The sequence below is a fragment of the Equus asinus genome, chromosome 20 (assembly GCF_041296235.1).
Source record: "Equus asinus isolate D_3611 breed Donkey chromosome 20, EquAss-T2T_v2, whole genome shotgun sequence".
NCBI classification, from domain to species: Eukaryota; Metazoa; Chordata; class Mammalia; order Perissodactyla; family Equidae; genus Equus; species Equus asinus.
This window is the reverse complement of record NC_091809.1, coordinates 84,475,126-84,492,412: the sequence shown is the minus strand read 5'-3', so window position 1 is coordinate 84,492,412 and position 17,287 is coordinate 84,475,126. Positions and strand designations below refer to the sequence as shown.

Here is a 17,287-nt window from a genome sequence, read left to right as displayed (position 1 = left end):
TCAGCTGTATTCAGTACCACAAAATTATATTTCCATTGACTAAGAACCTTAAGTAACTAACGGAAAACTAAATTAAATTGCATGAACTTAATTAGCAGGAAAAGGGAACTCACTGGTGGTGGCTATGGCTACCCCTGACCTTTCATAGGATGAAACTTGTGAAAAGACTTTCATGGTTTCCTATTGATCTTGTTCAAGAATGTCAGGAGCTATAGGGCAAGAAGCCCTGGGCTGCTAGAAGGTACTGCCACGAGAGGAGAGGGTTTTGAGCTCACCTCATCTTCCCTGTTTCTGAACCCTTCATTAACACCAGGGATTCCAAGAAGGGGCAGAGAAAACTGTGTTCAAGAAGAGGCAAACAAAATAGATTAAGGGAATGGGTTAGCCAGCTGTTTTGTAATGAAAGAGATCTGACAAAAATTTATAGATTAATGCCTAGAATTTTAAAGCTGGAAAAGAAATTGCTAAACAGCTCACGTAAGCCCCTCATAGCCTGGATGAGAAAGTGAAGGCAATAGAGATGGGCAGGACTTACCCAATGTCTTGCAGTCATTAGTAGCAGAACCAGACCAGAAACTCACAACTCCGCCTCGTGCTTCAAGATCTAGTTCCATGCTTGACTTCTCAGGAGCCTTTCCTGACACCAATCTCTGACAGTGTTGTGGCCCATATCCCCATGCCCACCATGTTTCCACAGCAATATGTACATCTACTTATTATGTTAGGTCCTTGGAACACAGTGGCACATCCCTTTGAGATAGTATTTGTCTCAGTGTACTGTAATTGTCTCCTCACATTTCTGTGTCTTCCCCCTTCTTACAGATCTGTGCTGGTTAAGGTAGGGAGTCTACGGAGAGGCAATACGTACAAAGGATACACAGTCACTGTGGGTGTGTGTCTTCACAAAAGTGATAATCTTACAATTTAAAGAAAAGAGTATGTAAGAAAACTGGACAGTGAGAGTTCATCCTGACCAGTTCACTCAGGCCTCCTCCTGTGGCAGCAGAATCCTTTGCATCAAACAAAATCTCTCCTGGAGGTCTAACATATAAAATAGGCATGAACAGATACCCACCAGAGGGGAAGGGAGCACCTATTTGGCTTACCCTTCCCCTTTAATAGCTCCTAAGGCATCTTGAGGAGCAACCTTCTCATTTTTTGAAGAGGAAACTGAGCCAAAATAAAGGAACTTTTTTATTCTAGGCCTTCCCCTTATTCAGCATGGGATAAAGGTCAGACTAAGGTCTTTGGAGCCCAGCAAAACTGTAATGAAATCCTCTGTGACCTTGAAAAGTAATTTTAATCTCCCTGTATCAGTTTTTCCATCTATAAAACTCAGTAATAATACAGTCATGCACCGCAAAATGACATTTTGGTCAACAATGGACCACATATGACAGTGGTCCCATAAGATTAGTACCATACATCCTGGGTGTGCAGTAGGCTATCCCATCTAGTTTTGTGTAAGTACACTCGACGATTTTCACACGATGATGAAATCACCTAATGATGCATTTCTCAGAATGTATCCCTGTCACTAAGTGATGCATGATGCATGACTATATCTTGTGGGGATGTTATTATGAGGATTAAATGAGAGGAACTATATAAAGCATCCAGTTCACGTCTGGTATAACTTGGTGCTCAATAAATGGTCACTATAGAACTACTATTACTAGAATCAGGGCTGGAATCTGGTGTTCCTCAGAGCTCTGTTAGCAAACCTGCTGCCAATCAAAGAATGTCTTCCCAGAGAAAAGATGTGAGAGCTAGCACCCTGGAGGGTGGCAAGGTAAGTTTGAAATATCTTAATGCAAAACCTTAAAGAAAATCTCTCCAGGCATAAGCAAGCACTTAAATCTTAATTCAAACCTCTTTGCATGGCAATAAGTAAAGATTTTTTTTCACCAAAACAGAAGACAAGGAATAAGGTAAGCTATAGGATAATATTTCCATCATTTTATAGAAATATGCCAATGACTGAATACACTGTTGGGGACTTCAGTTAATTCTGGAAATCTGTCACTATGAACAAATACATGGAAAGCACGTTTCCCACCATCAAGCAGGATGATGGCTATTTTTCATTTGCAAAGAATACTGTGATATATCAAGACCTTACCCAGAAAAAAAATCCCGAGCTGATACTTTGTTTTATACAATGGCAACAAACCTTTTTCTTTATGACTCCAAAGGTTTTTTTTAAAAGGATATCTATATTGGGAGTGACGTCATGGAAGATGGCAGAATAGCACACTCCAGAAATCCGTCTCTCTACCAAAGCTGAGCTGGCAGAAACTGTCTGAAGTAACTCTTTTGGAACACTAGAGTCTAGTCAGAAAATCTGCAGCATCAAGGGGAAGCCTGACAACGAGGCTGGTAAATTTCAGTTAATTTCAGTCTTCTGACCAGCAGCTACCATGCCCCATCAGAGAAGCCAGCAACAGTGTGGGTGGAGGCTCAAGTTCCTGGTACCTACTGCTGGCTAGCGTCGGCAATAAGGACTGTCCTCCAAATATCCGGTTTATATGTTTGATTGCTGATTACTGCTTTTGATGGCTGAGGGACAGCACAGAGGATGGCAGCCATGATTCAACCTCCATGGGCTGAAGTTTATTCCAGAGGATTTAAGGAAACAGATGAGTGGATAAACAAAATGTGGCATATACATACAAGGGAATATTATTCAGCCACAAAAGGAATGAAGTTTTGATACATGCTACAACATGGATGAACTTTGAAAACATTATGCTAAGTGGAATAAGCCAAATAAAAGGACAAATATTGTATGATTCCACTTATATGAAATATCTAAAATAGGCAAATTGATAGAGACAGAAAGTAAATTAGAGGTTACTAGGTGCTGGAGGGAGGGAGAAAGGGGAAATTATTGTTTCATGGTCACAGAATTTTTATTTGGGCTGATGAAAAAGTTCTGGAAATAGTGGGGATGGTTACACAACATTGTGAAGTTGCTTAATGCCACTAAACTGTATACTTAAAAATGGTTAAAATGGTAAATTTTATGTATATTTTGCCACAATAAATGAAGCAAAAAAAAATTTTTTAAGTATATCTATATTTCACTTGGGGTGACACTTACAAGCTATATAACCCTGGGAAAGTTATGTACTGTAGTTGAACATGATTCCGTCATACACAAAATAATAACAGCTCTCCTTTATATGGTTATCATGAGAACTGGAGATAATGTTTGTAAACTGCGTGGCAGTCCACTGACAGCCATTAATGGTGGTTACTATTATAATAATTATCAACAGCAACACTAATATTGTAGTTAATATAAACATAATGATAAATTAATTCAATGCATATTTAATGAGTTACTGCCTACTCTGTTCTAGGCACAGGCGGTACCTGACTTCTACCCTCAAGGAGCTCACAGTCTAAAAAGACAAGAAATAAATGAACAACTCCTACAGAGAATAGGAAGCCAAGAAGGAGCAGGGGAATAATAACTCAATATGACCAATATTTCTTTCTTTGGGGGAAAAGGTTAGTCTTTTCTACAGAAAAAGGCACCTTCTTCTTTTATTCTAATACCAGTTCTCAAGTAATTAAAATTTCTTCTTCAGAGTTCAAAAAATTCTTGGGGCCAGCCCCGTGGCCGAGTGGTTAAGTTCACACGCTCCGCTTTGGTGGCCCAGGGTTTCGCTGGATCCGATCCCGGACGCGGACATGGCACTACTCATCAAGCCATAGTGAGGTGGCGTCCCACATAGCACAACCAGAGGCACTCACAATTAGGAGTTACAACTACTTACTGGAGGGCCTTGGGGAGAAGAAAAAGAAGAAGAAAAGAAAAGCAGACTGGCAACAGATGTTAGCTGAGGTGCCAATCTTTAAAAAAAAAAAAAAAAAAAATTCTACAAGAAGCATTCCAAAGTTTTCATCAGCTCTCCGGGCATCAATTCTTGGATGCAACTGTAGAAAGCTAATGGCCATTAAGATTAGGCTGTACAAGCTAATTCCTCCTGTAGAAACTTCATTCAAGTCCCTCTGCAGGAGGAACTGTTTCAATACTAAAATCAAGTAAGGCAGCAGTGAATATTTTTCATACAGTTTTGTGGGAAATCATTTTGTGATCTAGAAAAGTAAACCAGTCACAAGCAAACAGAAAATCAGTTTAATGCACATGATTCTTGCCCAGACAAGATTTAATCCATCTGCTTTTTTATACTGCCATCACACACCATGTATCAGAGGCAGACACACTCACTCCTTGTGTGTTCTCCAAAACCCAGAGAGGCCTTGCATGCCAGCTTGGTGGAGGGGGGAGGGCATTGGGTTTGGATTTAGAGTCCAATAAACCTAAGCTCTAGTCTTAGCTTTGCCATTTACTAGCAGTATAAACTTGTACACATTTATTAACCTTTCTGTGTCTTTCTTCATCTGTAAAATGGATGTTCTAATAAAAATTTCTACCTCACAGTACTGTTCTAAGTATTCAATGAAATCACAAATGGTAAAGAATTTTGTAAATTGTAAAGTATTATATTTCTTTTTTTTTTTTGAGATTAGCCCTGAGCTAAATACTGCCAGTCCTCCTCTTTTTGCTGAGGAAGCCTGGCCCTGAGCTAACATCCATGCCCATCTTCCTCTACGTTATATGTGGGATGCCTACCACAGCACGGCATGCCAAGCGGCGCCATGTCCGTCCCCAGGATCTGAACCGGTGAACCCGGGGCTGCTGAGAAGTGGAACTTGTGCACTTAACTGCTGCACCACCGGGCCGGCCCCTGTATTTCTTACCTATTATTACATGGGGTTTTTTGGGCCTTGTTTTCTCATGCTCCACAGAAAATTTGTCATAGGAGAGTCAATTTTTGTTTTTAAAAGTCGAATCTAGGGTGTGGCCTGGTGGCGTAGTGGTTAACTTCGTGTGCTCATCTTCGGCGGCCCAGGGTTTACCAGTTCGTATCCTGGGCAGGGACCTATGCACTACTTATCAAGCCATGCTGTGGCAGGTGTCCCATATATAGAGCAGAGGAAGATGGGCATGGATGTTAGCTCAGGGCTAATCTTCCTCAAAAAAAAAAAAGAGTCAAATCTGTCTTTTTTAGCAAAGAAGTCAAGACTCAAAGTGAGCCAGTCCAAGGCTGACTACATAGATAATAAAGGAAGTTGGAGGACAGCTCTTCCTTGCTAAGAAGCTCAAAGTAATTGTCAGATTTCAACTATCATTGTTCTAAAAAAGAAAATTTGCCATAAACCAAGTGGGCTAGGGGAGAAGTTCCCCTTCTGTTTTCTCTGATGATCTCTGCTATCTCTACATAACTCATAAGCAGCAAAATCTCCCTGTTCTATCTGGTCCCTCCAGAGAGGCTGACCGTCACAACAGATATCCAAATTAAATTTTTCTGGACCTGAGTTCATTTACCTACAAGCAAGAACAATCTTTCCCACACTGGCTATTTGTCCCAGGCTCTCCTTGCCATGGCAGAGGACTACTCATTAGGCAAGGGCAGTCAAATCAAAGAAGTCTTTCCTTCAATCCCACCTCATACTTCTTTGATGTGACCTCCTTCACTCATTAGATTCCCATCTTCCTTCCTTCCTTCTTTCCTTCCTGCCTGCCTGCCTTCCTTCCTCCCTTCAAAATTTACTGAGAGTTTACTCTGTACCAGTCCCTGTGCTAGGTGATGGGAATATAATAATGACTAATAACAAAACGATGGCTACTAATTCTTTAGTACTACTCTACTCTACTTAGTACTTTAGTACTACTTAGTACTCTACTAAGAGGCTAACTACATACTAGATGCTTTATACGTAAGTGTCTTGGAAATAAAACAGCAGCATAAAGTGAGCAGAAAGAGAACTAGCTTGGCTACCAAGGTTTCGGGTTCTACTTCCAACTTTGACATCTATCTACTTGTCTAAAAAAATACTTAGTCAATATTCATGGCATGCCAGGGGCTGAGCTGGGCACTAGAGATACAGAAGAAATCAGATACTGAATTCATCATGAAGCATAATAAGTGCTTTCCTTAGTTACTTATAAGACCTCAAGTTCCTTACCTGGGAAGAGGATTGGACTTGATGATCTCTAATGAAATTATAGCTCTAAGTAAAAACATAATACCAGTCACCATCTGGACTAAGAATATAGACATACAAGATGAGCAGGAGACGAGCTGGAGAGATCTGAATAGTCGGGTTATAAACACCTCCTATTGTAAGCTAAGGAGTTTGGACTTTATCTAAAGGACAGTGAAGAATCATTAAACGATTTTAAGCACTGGAGTGATGTGGTCAAACTTTCAAATGAGAAAAATGATTTTGGTTGCTATGTAAAGAATGCACTAGGGAGAAGCTATGTGAAAGGAGTCAGGAAGACCAGTTAGGGGGCAATGTAAATAATCAAAGAAAGAGTAATAATGGCCTGCTTGATCAGGGAGGGAAGGATGGAGAAGAAAGGTCCAATCTGAGAAATGTGAAGAGGTTTTAAAAAAAAAAAGACATATTACACCCATTAGGATGGCTGTTACCAAAACAAACAAACAAACAAAAACAGAAAAAAACAAGTGTTGGCAAGGATGTGAAGAAATTGGAACTCTTATGCACTGCGGGTGGAGTGTAAAATGGTGCAGTTGAGGTTCCTCAAAAAAAAAAAAGAATTATGATACGATCCAGCAATTCTATTTCTGAATATATACTCAAAAGGAATGAAAGCAAGATCTTGAAGAGATATTTGTACACTCATGTTCATAGCAGCATATTCATAATAGCCAAAAGGTGGAAGCAATCCAAGTGTCCATTGACAGAAAAATGGATTAAAAAAAATGTGGCATATAGAGATAATGGAATATTATTCAGCCTAAAAAAGGAAGGAAATGCTGACACATGCTACAATATGGACCAACCTTGAGGATATCATGTTGAATGAAATAAACCAGCCATAAAAGCACAAATACTGTATGATTCCATTTATATGAAGTAGATAGAATAGCCAAAGTCATAGAGACAAAAAGTAGAATAGGGGTTGCCAGAGGCTGGAAGAAGGGGAAAATGAGAAGTTACTGTTTAACGGGTACTGAGTTTCAGTTGTGCAACATGAAAAGAGTCCTATGGATGGATGGTGGTGATGGCTGCACAATTCGTACTTAATGCCACTGCACTGTACACTTAAAGATGGTTAAGATGGTATATAATTTTATGTTATATGTATTTGACCACAATTTAAAAAAAAAGACAGGACTTAGGTACTAGCTTTAGAAAGCAAAAGAAAAAGGTGTATCAAGGATCACTCCTATGTTTCTGATTTGAGGGAATAGGTGGTTGACGGTACCAGTCACAAATTGATAAAAGGAAAAATGGATTACAGGGAAAAAGTAAGATAAGCTCAGTTTTAGACATGATGCATCTGAGCAAAGTGTGAGATATTCATGGAGAAGATGTTCAGAAGACAGCTGGATAAACTGTAGGAAGCTGGGAAGAGAAGTTTGCTGCAGAGCTGGAGTTTATGAATCATCAGCCTACAGACAGTAGCTGAAACTTAAGGAAGAAGAGAAATTAGGTCCTTGGGCAAAACCAACTTTTTTTTTCTATTTTATTTTTTATTGAGATTATGATAGTTCACAACCTTGTGAAATTTCAGTTGTACATTATTTGTCAGTCATATTATAGGTGCACCACTTCATCCTTTGTGCTCACCCCTCCACCCCCTGGTAACCACTAATCTGTTCTCTTTGTCCATGTGTTTGTTTATCTTCCACATACGAGTGGAGTCATATAGAAATTGTCTTTCTCTGTCTGTCTTATTTAGCTTAACTAATACCCTCAAGGTCCATCCACGTTGTTGTGGATGATTTTATCCTTTTTATGGCTGAGTAGTATTCCATTGTATATATATATACCATATCTTCTTTATCCAATCATCAGTCAATGGGTACTTAAGGTTGCTTCCACGTCTTGGCTATTGTGAATAATGCTGCAATGAACAGAGGGGTGCATGAAGCTCTTTGAATTGCTGATTTCAAGTTCTCTGGATAGATACCCAGTAGTGGGATGGCTGGGTCATGTGGTATTTCTATTTTTAATTTTTGGAGAAATCTCCATACTGTTTTCCATAGCGGCTGTACCAGTTTGCATTTCCACCAGCAGTGTATGAGGGTTCCCTTTTCTCCACACCCTCTCCAACATTTATTATTTCTTGTTTTGATTATTTTACTTGGGCAACACAAACTTTCAATGGGTGAGTAGGGGAAGAAAAACCTGAAAGGAGACTGAGTTTCAGGAACATCCAGAGAGGAAGAAAGGAAGAACAAATGGAAAAATAAACAGAAAAATTATGGTAGAATCAATGAAAAGAAAGGAAAGAGAAAACATCAAGAAGGGAGGAATCAGGAATGTCAACTGATGTAGAGATGTCAAATTAGGATGAGGAGTGACTGAGGGTCCATTGGATTTAACAAGGAGATTACCAGTAACTACAGTGAGAAGAGTTACTAAGAATTTTCCTTAGAGGCTCTTCTTCAACCATAGCTGAGCAAGTAATTAAGTGACCTGAGAAGTCTTTTCTGAGCAGAGATCAGTTTGAACACCGGAAGGGGGTTTTGTGGAGCAGTTTCAGGAATCAGAATCCATTTCTCAGGCTCATCTAAGATCCTAATCACTGCGGTATCCAAGACACAGCCATGTGCACCAGAGCAGTAAAAGCACTTGCTTTGTAATGCAGAAAGCCTGGAGTTTGGGCTCTGCTATACAGTGTGACCTTGGGAAAGCTGATCCCCAGCCATTTCAACTGGAAAATGAGGGCTATCTTCTCAGACTTGTTACAAGAAATGAATACAAGGGAAAAAACCCATAAAAGTTATTTGCAAAGAACAAAGCACAAACATTAGCTCATCTTAAAAGCTCCACCAGATGATCCTTAGAAACGAGGATGAAGGGTGCAGGGCTTGGGTCATTGCAGAGGAAGATTTTCTTTTTTAATCTTGCTGATATACCAGATTATTCATTGTATCTGCAGGCTGTCAGCTTACTTATCAAGGTCCTCTAGCTGATAAACTGCTGTATCAAATATAAATCTTTCTTAAATTGACAATATTTAAGCAAAAGCAGCATTCTAGGGGGGGAAATGGTGAAAAATAATAGTGACGTCTTTGAGCAGTTCAATTTCCTAGCTTTTCATCTTTGAAGGTCATGTCTTTTGTTAGGGTATTTGAAGTATTTGAACACATTTGCTGCAGGCTAAAACCAGGAAATTCACTGAGGGCCCAGCACAGGAGGGGGACAGCACATGAGCTAGTATGGGCCAGCAGAGGACTGGGAAGTGGCCAGGACAGGAGGTAGACAAGGAAGGCTGAAACCGTGGTTGCTATTTTGTAGTAGAGACAATGAATACACAGACCCAGAATGAGGAGACTCAGGTTCCAGACCAGCTCCAAGGCTTTTTGGAAAACACTCCCCATCTTCTCATCTGTATAATGATGGGTTAGTTTAAGGGGTTCATCTGTTCTCATATTCCAGAATTCTTTTCTAACTGGAAACTTTACCATGAGTCAATGGCCGGCCCTGTTACATTTATTACTCTCAGCTATCTTGTGAAAAAGGAATTCCTAATCCTTTTTCACATATATATAATATGAAAATCCTATATACATATCTGCAGATAATATACTGAGGCCCAGAAAGTTTTATAACGTACCTGATGTCACATAGTTTTTAAGTGGCAGAATCAGGTCTAGAATCTAAGTCACTAACTCTATATTTCATACTCTTTTCCCTACAGAGGTATACTCATCACTGTGCATTATAACAACCATTAACTGAGCATCACCTATGAGCTAGGCATGATGCTAGAAGCTTTATAAGCATTTTCATAGACCCATGAACCAACTATCTGTAAAGATCATTATCCCATTTTACAGTTGAGGAAACTGATATTCAGAAAGGTTATAATAATTCATCCAAGGTCCCACAGCTAATAAGTGGCACAGCCTAGATTTTAGCCAAAATCTGACAGACTCCAAAAACCTGTCCTCTTTTCAGCACATATATCAGACCTCTGGATGAAGCTTGGACATTGACACCATCAGAACATTTTAAGAAGAGAAAAGGAAAGGAAAGAAAAGAGGAGAATCTTTAGGTCTTGATTATATTTCAAACTTCTAGCAGAGAAACATTTCCAAGGTCTTTTGGAAAAAGAAATGCCCTAGTTTGTAAAGCGCCCATTGTCATACTGAATCTCGAGGAAGGGTATTCAAGTATTCACTGTACTTACATCTTATTAGTCAGCTCAGGCTGCCACAACAAAATACCATAGACCGGGTAGCCCAAACAACAGAAATTTACTTTTCACAGTTCTGGAGGCTGGAAGTATCAGATTAGGGCGCCAGCTGGGCTGGGTTCTAGTGAGGACTCTCTTCCTGGCTTGCTGACAGCAGCCTTCTTGCTGTGTCCTCACACAGCAAAAGAGGGCTCTGGTGTCTCTTCCTCTTCTTATAAGGACATTAATCCCATCATGAGGGCCCCACCCTCATGGTCACATATAAACCTAATTACCTCCCAAAGGCCCCATCTCCAAATACCATCACATTGAGGGGGTTAGAGTTTCACCATATGAATTTGGGGGGATACAAACATTCAGTCTATAACACTATCTATGCTTTAAGTATTTTAAAGCAGATGAACATATAATATTCTCAGTTTACTTTTCCAAGATTTACAAGGAGCTGGTTATAACCACTATTATATAACATAATCCTCATAGGATTGCTGCAAGTATAAAAATAAATATTGTCTATAAAACACTGAGCTCACCTTTTGGCACATATGAAGTGCTCAGTATAGGAGCTTTAAAAAGTAAAGAGAGAGAGAACACTCAATTGGCTAGAAGATAGCTGTTCATGAGAATACACTGCATTGCAGTAATATCGTGATTTACAATAAGAAATATATATTTGGTTTTCGTCCCCTTTCCTGGCACAGAGCTCCTAAAATCCCTGGAATTTCCTAAGTAATAAGACGATAAAGTTGTCTTGATATTCATAACAAACCCCTTTCATCCTTTCATCCACTCCTGAGTTTATGTTAATGAGGTGACTTTTGGAAAGCACCTAAGGATGGGGGCTGATTGCCAGGGGAATCAACCATGTAACTGGAGAGTTGAAACTTGCAGTCTCAACCCCTCGACTTCCAGGAAGGGGAGAGGGGCTGGAAGTTGAATCAACCACCAATGACCAATGATTTAATCAATCATGCCTATGTAATGAAGCCTCCATAAAAAAACAAAAAGAACATGGTTTGGAGAGCTTCCAGGTTGGTGAACACGAGGAGGTGCTGGAAGAGCGGTGTGCCTGGAGATGGCATGGAAGCTCTGCATCCTTTCCACACACTTTTGCCCGATGCATCTCTTCCACCTGGCTGTTTCTGAGTTATATCCTTTTACGATAAACTGGTAATTTAGTGAGTAAACTGGTTTCCTGAGTACGGTGGGCCGCTCTAGCAAATTAACTGAACTCAAGGAGAGGTTTGTGGAAACCTCTGATTTATAAGCCAATCAATCAAAAGCACAGGTAACAACTTGGAATTGCAACTGGCATCTGAAGTGGAGACAATCTTTTGGGACTTAGCCCCTAACCTGTGGAATCTGATGCTATTGCCAGACGGATAGTGTCAAAATCGAGCTGAATTGTAGGACACCCAGCTGGTGTCAGAGAATTGCTTGGTGTGGGGAAAACGACCCACACATCGGAATTGGTGCCAGAATCATAATTACAAAGCTGTATTTTATTTCCCCCTTAGACTTCAGAGAGAATTTCAAATCGGGAGTTTTTCTGACCTCTCTGTTCCTTGTAGCTACCACCCCATTACCTCTGAAGCAGACCATACCACAATGGACCTGATCCTCCACTTTTGCTGCTTCTGCACCCCTAGCCTACCCCAAACTCTCTAGAGGAGGCATCTAGCTTCTCAAAGGCAAGGCTCCCTAGTCCTAGAAACTAAAAAAACAACCCTCTCCCCTAGCTTATCACTGGGAGCAATGAAAGGAGTACAGAAAGGACACACACTTTAAAATCATAAAGACCTGAGTTCAAATCTTTCCTCGCCCTTTAGAATCTATATACACTGGCCAAGTCATATGACCTGAATTAAATTACCACAGTTTCAGGGCCAGCCCCATGGCCGAGTGGTTAAGTTTGTGCACTCCATTTGGGTGCCCCAGGGTTTCACTGGTTCAGATCCTGGGCGCAGACATGGCACTGCTCATCAGGCCATGCTGAGGCAGCATCCCAGAGCCTCAGCGTTCTCACATATAACATGAGGGCAATAGTATTACCCTCTTTCATAGGGCTGCTGTAAGGGTGAAATGAGCACTCAGGCACTCAGTATGTACTATAATATATATAATAGCATATAATAGCTCAGCATAGAATATTTGGGACAAAGTAAGTGCTTAATAATGGTTTTTATTATTTACAAATAATTAGAGATGGGGAGGTAATGGGTAGTGAATGAGAAAATTTATGTAGTTGTTTAACATGGTGCTTTAGCATATCATGAGCCTTCAAAAATATAATGAATATAAATCTAAGGCGAAGGTAACACTGTGACAAACACATGGAGGTAAAAGCGTATGCTATGGTCAGTGTCTGTTAGTACTTGAGAGTAGCTGGAGTAAAGAGTAGAAAAGGGGGGAAAAGTGGGAAATGAAGCTCAAAAAGTAGGTTAAGAATTGTCTTGTTTTGCCCCAGAAGGGAGCCATTGGCAGTGAGTGCAATATACCATTTTCTTCTTATAACTTTGCACTTTACTGTGTATGCTATACTGTAGCCTCCTAGACAGAAAATGGAGGGATCTCAGAGAACTCTTCGTCTGATTGTTCTAAACTTTGTTCTGTAAGAACAGTAGGGAAGTGCTTCAGAGATTCCTCAAATATTTGACTTGATTTAAAAAAAAAATTTAGAACCATTTTTATAAAGCGTGTATACACATAAGATGATCAGTGTGTTAACTTAAGTTTCTAAGAATGCATGCTAAGGGTCGGCCTGGGGCGCAGCAGTTAAGTGCGCATGTTCCACTTCGGCAGCCCAAGGTTTGCAGTTAGGATCCCGGGTGTGGACATGGCACCACTTGGCACGCCATGCTGTGGTAGGTGTCCCACATATAAAGTAGAGAAAGATGGGCATGGATGTTAGCTCAGGGCCAGTCTTCCTCAGGGAAAAGAGGAGGATTGGCAGCAGTTAGCTCAGGGCTAATCTTCCTCAAAAGAAAAAAAAATGCATGTTAATTAAAAAAAAAGACTGCTAACATTTGCAGCTACTTATGTTTGTAAATCAGGATTTTCTCAATTCTATGCAAACCAAAAAACATTCAGAAATATATTGGAGGGTGAGCCTGATATGACTATAAATGTCACCACTAACTTTCAGTTTCATATATTTGTGTTTATTACAACAGCTTTATTATCCTTATTATTTAACCTTAATAGTAAATATTTTGTTTGAACTTCTATTATATATTTATTCTAATAAAATTAATTCCAGTAACCAGGACCCATTGGCCAGTGTCCTATGCGCCACTAGCTCAGGAAGCCTGTTGCTTTTTCCTTTCCAGTTCAGAGTGTTCCAGCAACCTAAGTTCCTTTGCCAGACGGGACTGAGCTGCTTTGGCAGACAGAGCCCAGGGGAATCCTGCGGGTTTCCTGTGATCCTCCTTGCCTTCATTCTTACTGAGTTGCTAAACTTGAGAAAGAGGAAAACAGTTGCATTTACCTATCAGTTTGCACAAAGAAGATTAGGCAGTGTTTGGAAAGGGAGCAGACCTTGTCTCTCTGCTTGGCACATGGTAGAACCTGGTAAACGTGTTTTGAGTGAATGAACAACGAGGTTCAAAGCCCTGTTCTGTCAGATAATAGCTAGGTGACTTTGGACAAGTTGCTTAACCTCCCTAAATTTAAATGTCTTTTATAGGCTGGGATAATATTATCTATTGCACAGGACAGTTGTGAGAATCAAATGAGATAATTAGCACTCCTCCAGAGGGAGGGAGGGAAGTAAGGAGGATTGTCTTTGTTTCTACTAATCACCAAGGAATATCATCAGCTGGGAACTATATTTTAAGTTAATTTCTTCACTGGAGATTCTAGGACCACACAGGTAGTATAAACTCCACACAAGCAGAATAATTCTGACTTCACACAGGCCAAGGTTTCAAATTTTGGGGGAACTTTCTTTTTTAACCTAAGCTTCCTGTTGTCTCTCTATACTTTTGAGTCAAATTTTTTTTTCACTGACAATATGACTTCTCTAAGGTCCTAGCTTCATGCAGGGGAATTTGAGTTCCGGCGCACGGCTTCTCCAGGGCCTCATCTCCCAAACCACCTGCACCCATCGGCGGCTGTGAAAAGGCAAGCCCTTTGATTGCCCAAACCAGAAACCTTCACGCAGCAGTCCAACATCAGCTCACTGAGTTTTAGTTTCCTTTTCATTTTTTTTGACCCCTGGAGATTTCTTTTTCTTTCTTTAAATCTCAACTCTGCCTGTGTTTGTTATATAACACAAAATTATTTTTTATATTGTATCCAGCTTAACAAACATAAGAGGTTAGTTATACTTTATCCAGCTTTTCTAGGTATTCTGAAGTAGGCAGATTTTCAGCTTATCTTTGCTATATTTGTGTTTATTACAACAGCTTTATTATCCTTATTATTTAAATTAAATTATGGAAAAAACTTGCCTAAGGCCAAGTAAGGGAGAGAATGCTTCCTGGAAAAGTGCTGTCTGAGCTCAGAGCTGAGTTATTAAAGAATAAGGTGAAGTTGTCAGGGGACAATGGCATTCCAGACAGAGGGACAACATACACAAAGGCAGAGAAGTTGGAAACAGCTTGGTATGCAGTTCAGGAAAGAAAATCAGAAGAGCTGGGTTCAAATATCTACTTTTGTTTTGGGCTTCTTACTGTGACTATGGTTTTCTCCTCTGTGAAATGATAATAAGCTGCACTGTGTAGAACTGCTTTAAGATTAAGTGAAATATGGTATGTGTAAGTGCCTAGCACAGGGTCAGGCCCATGGTAAGTACTCAATAAATAAATGTTACCTCCCTTCCTTCCCCCTAGTTGATAACTCAATAATCCTTAGTCTCACGAACATCATTTCCATCCCCACTAGACCCCAGACACGTCACCCTTCTCCAAGTTCCCAGGCTTCCCCAAGGCTTTTGGAGGTGCAGTATGCCAAAAGTCATTCCACAAGTTATTTGCTCATGTCCTTAACCACCTTTTCTCAAAATCAGAGCCATTCTCACACCACTCACCTGTATAGGCCATGTTTTTAGGGTTGCCATAAGGAGCCCCAGGCTGCACGGGGCTGTAAACAGGGTTCATTGTGGAAGACTGCGGATCCTACAGAGAAGCAAAGAAAACAGCATTGATTTACTGATTGCTCATTCTCCCTGACATCAGCTTCCCCTCTATAATCTTCAGTTTATGCTCACAGAGAAGCAACAAGAAGCAATGGTATAGTAGAAAGAGTACTAAACAAAAAACTGTTTATTTGTACTTGGCCCTATGCTAGACACTTTTCCCGTTATACCAATGAAGATACTGAGAAGCAGAGAGGTGGTACCTAATGTTGACCCAAGCCTTTTGGCTCTCAGTTCAGTGTTGGTCCAACTATCCCACAGACGACTCTTCCATTAGCATACTGTATGGCATTGACCAAGTCACTTCTCCTCTCTGGACTTTAATATCCTGATGTAAAATCAATTAGTTTAGGCTCTCTGAGGTCCTTTCTAATTCTAATGATCCTAGTTCAGGAGCTGGGAAAGGATTCACTTCTACTGTTCACCAGAGGAGCCTGGGTGCTGGTGATGGGCACACTGGCTGCTGGAAGGGAAAGCAGAAAGCGTATTACTCACCCCTTGCACCTGCAGAGGACAACATACCAGTTACTAGCAGCTTTTAAAAAAAGGGAAACTTACTGCCATTGATCATTTTAATGCAAACAAGGAAACACAGCCAAGATCTCTTCCAAAATTTATTCAAGGGAAAGAAAGAAACTTGGAAATTTGCATGCAGTAAGTACCACCTGCACAAGTGCTCTGTTAATTATCTTAATGAAGCACATTCTCCATTCTGATTAATGGAAAATCTGTCATTAAGCTCTATTAGCCAGCCAATTTGTCCCACTTTCTTTAGGGAACCATCTCTGACACATAGGCTGACACATGTTTGAAAATGTGTCTCCAAACATATTATTTACACTTCATAAAAATCAAACAATTCCCTCCTAACTAGGCTCACATGATACATGGGCAATTTTTTAGGTCATTAACTTCTTCCTGTAGCACCTCAAGATAGGAAACAAGTCAAATGTTGAAGACAAGCAGTCAACAGCTGACTTGATGACAACTGCTCTGAGATTAATTAGTCTGTCCAGGGTTCTGGAATGAGAAGTGGAAAAAAGAGGAGTTCCCAAGGAGAGGAAGCTGGGGCAGTCAGACAAAAAAGGAAAATGCCACTGGTCAATTTCAGAGGATAGACCTTCCTGAAATGTACCCATTGTGCAGCCCTGGCAAAACACCCCAGGGCAACAGGCTAGATTAAACTACCACCAGTTAACAACCTGAAACTAGAAGAACTTGAGGATGAGAGTAAGGAGACATATATTTCAGCACAACTTCAGGAAAAAATACTCTTGCAGCCAGAATTATCCAAGAATACAGCCAAGTAACACTCTTTCTCTAAATACAGTCATTCGTCACTTGATGACGGGGATACGTTCTGAGAAATGCGTTGCTGGGGATTTCATCACCGTGTGAACATCATAGAGTATACTTACACAAACTTAGATGGTACACACCTAGGCTATGTGGTACTAATCTTATGGAACAACCGTCATAATGTCCGTCATTGACTGAAACAACGTTATGCAGCACACGACTATAGTATAAGTACTCTCCTGACAGGGTACTGCGAGAATTAAGACAGATCAGAGACATTAAAATACACTGCAAACGGTAAAGTGGCATGCAGATGTAAATGATGACGGTGATGATGTGACAACAACAACAATACAGAAGGCTCCTTGTACATTTTCTCTGCTTGGATCTCTCTTCTACCCAACTAGTTCTCTGCTAAATAAGCCGGGGGAAGGAAGACTGTTAAAGTGCTAAGCAGCACAACTGGCCCTGTAAACATCGGAGCACCCTCCTACAGAGCAGGTACTTGTGCTGCCGATTGGACAAAGTACGAAATTACTTTTCATAACCAAAGAAACTCATCAGCTTTGAAACTGGTCTCCCGCTGCTCCAAAATG

General features: G+C 40.4%; 1 protein-coding gene across 16 annotated transcripts in view; it reads right to left on the bottom strand.

The window, feature by feature from the left end:
* The window catches only part of FAM168A (family with sequence similarity 168 member A), a 179,143-nt gene that overhangs the window by 55,299 nt on the left and 106,557 nt on the right, over positions 1-17,287 (bottom strand). For all 16 annotated transcript variants that reach the window (XM_070490738.1, XM_070490732.1, XM_070490737.1 and 13 more), the window contains one exon: positions 15,285-15,372. In XM_070490738.1, the coding sequence (XP_070346839.1) occupies positions 15,285-15,354 (70 nt within the window). In that variant the 5' untranslated portion in view covers positions 15,355-15,372. The remainder of the gene's footprint in view (positions 1-15,284; positions 15,373-17,287) is intronic.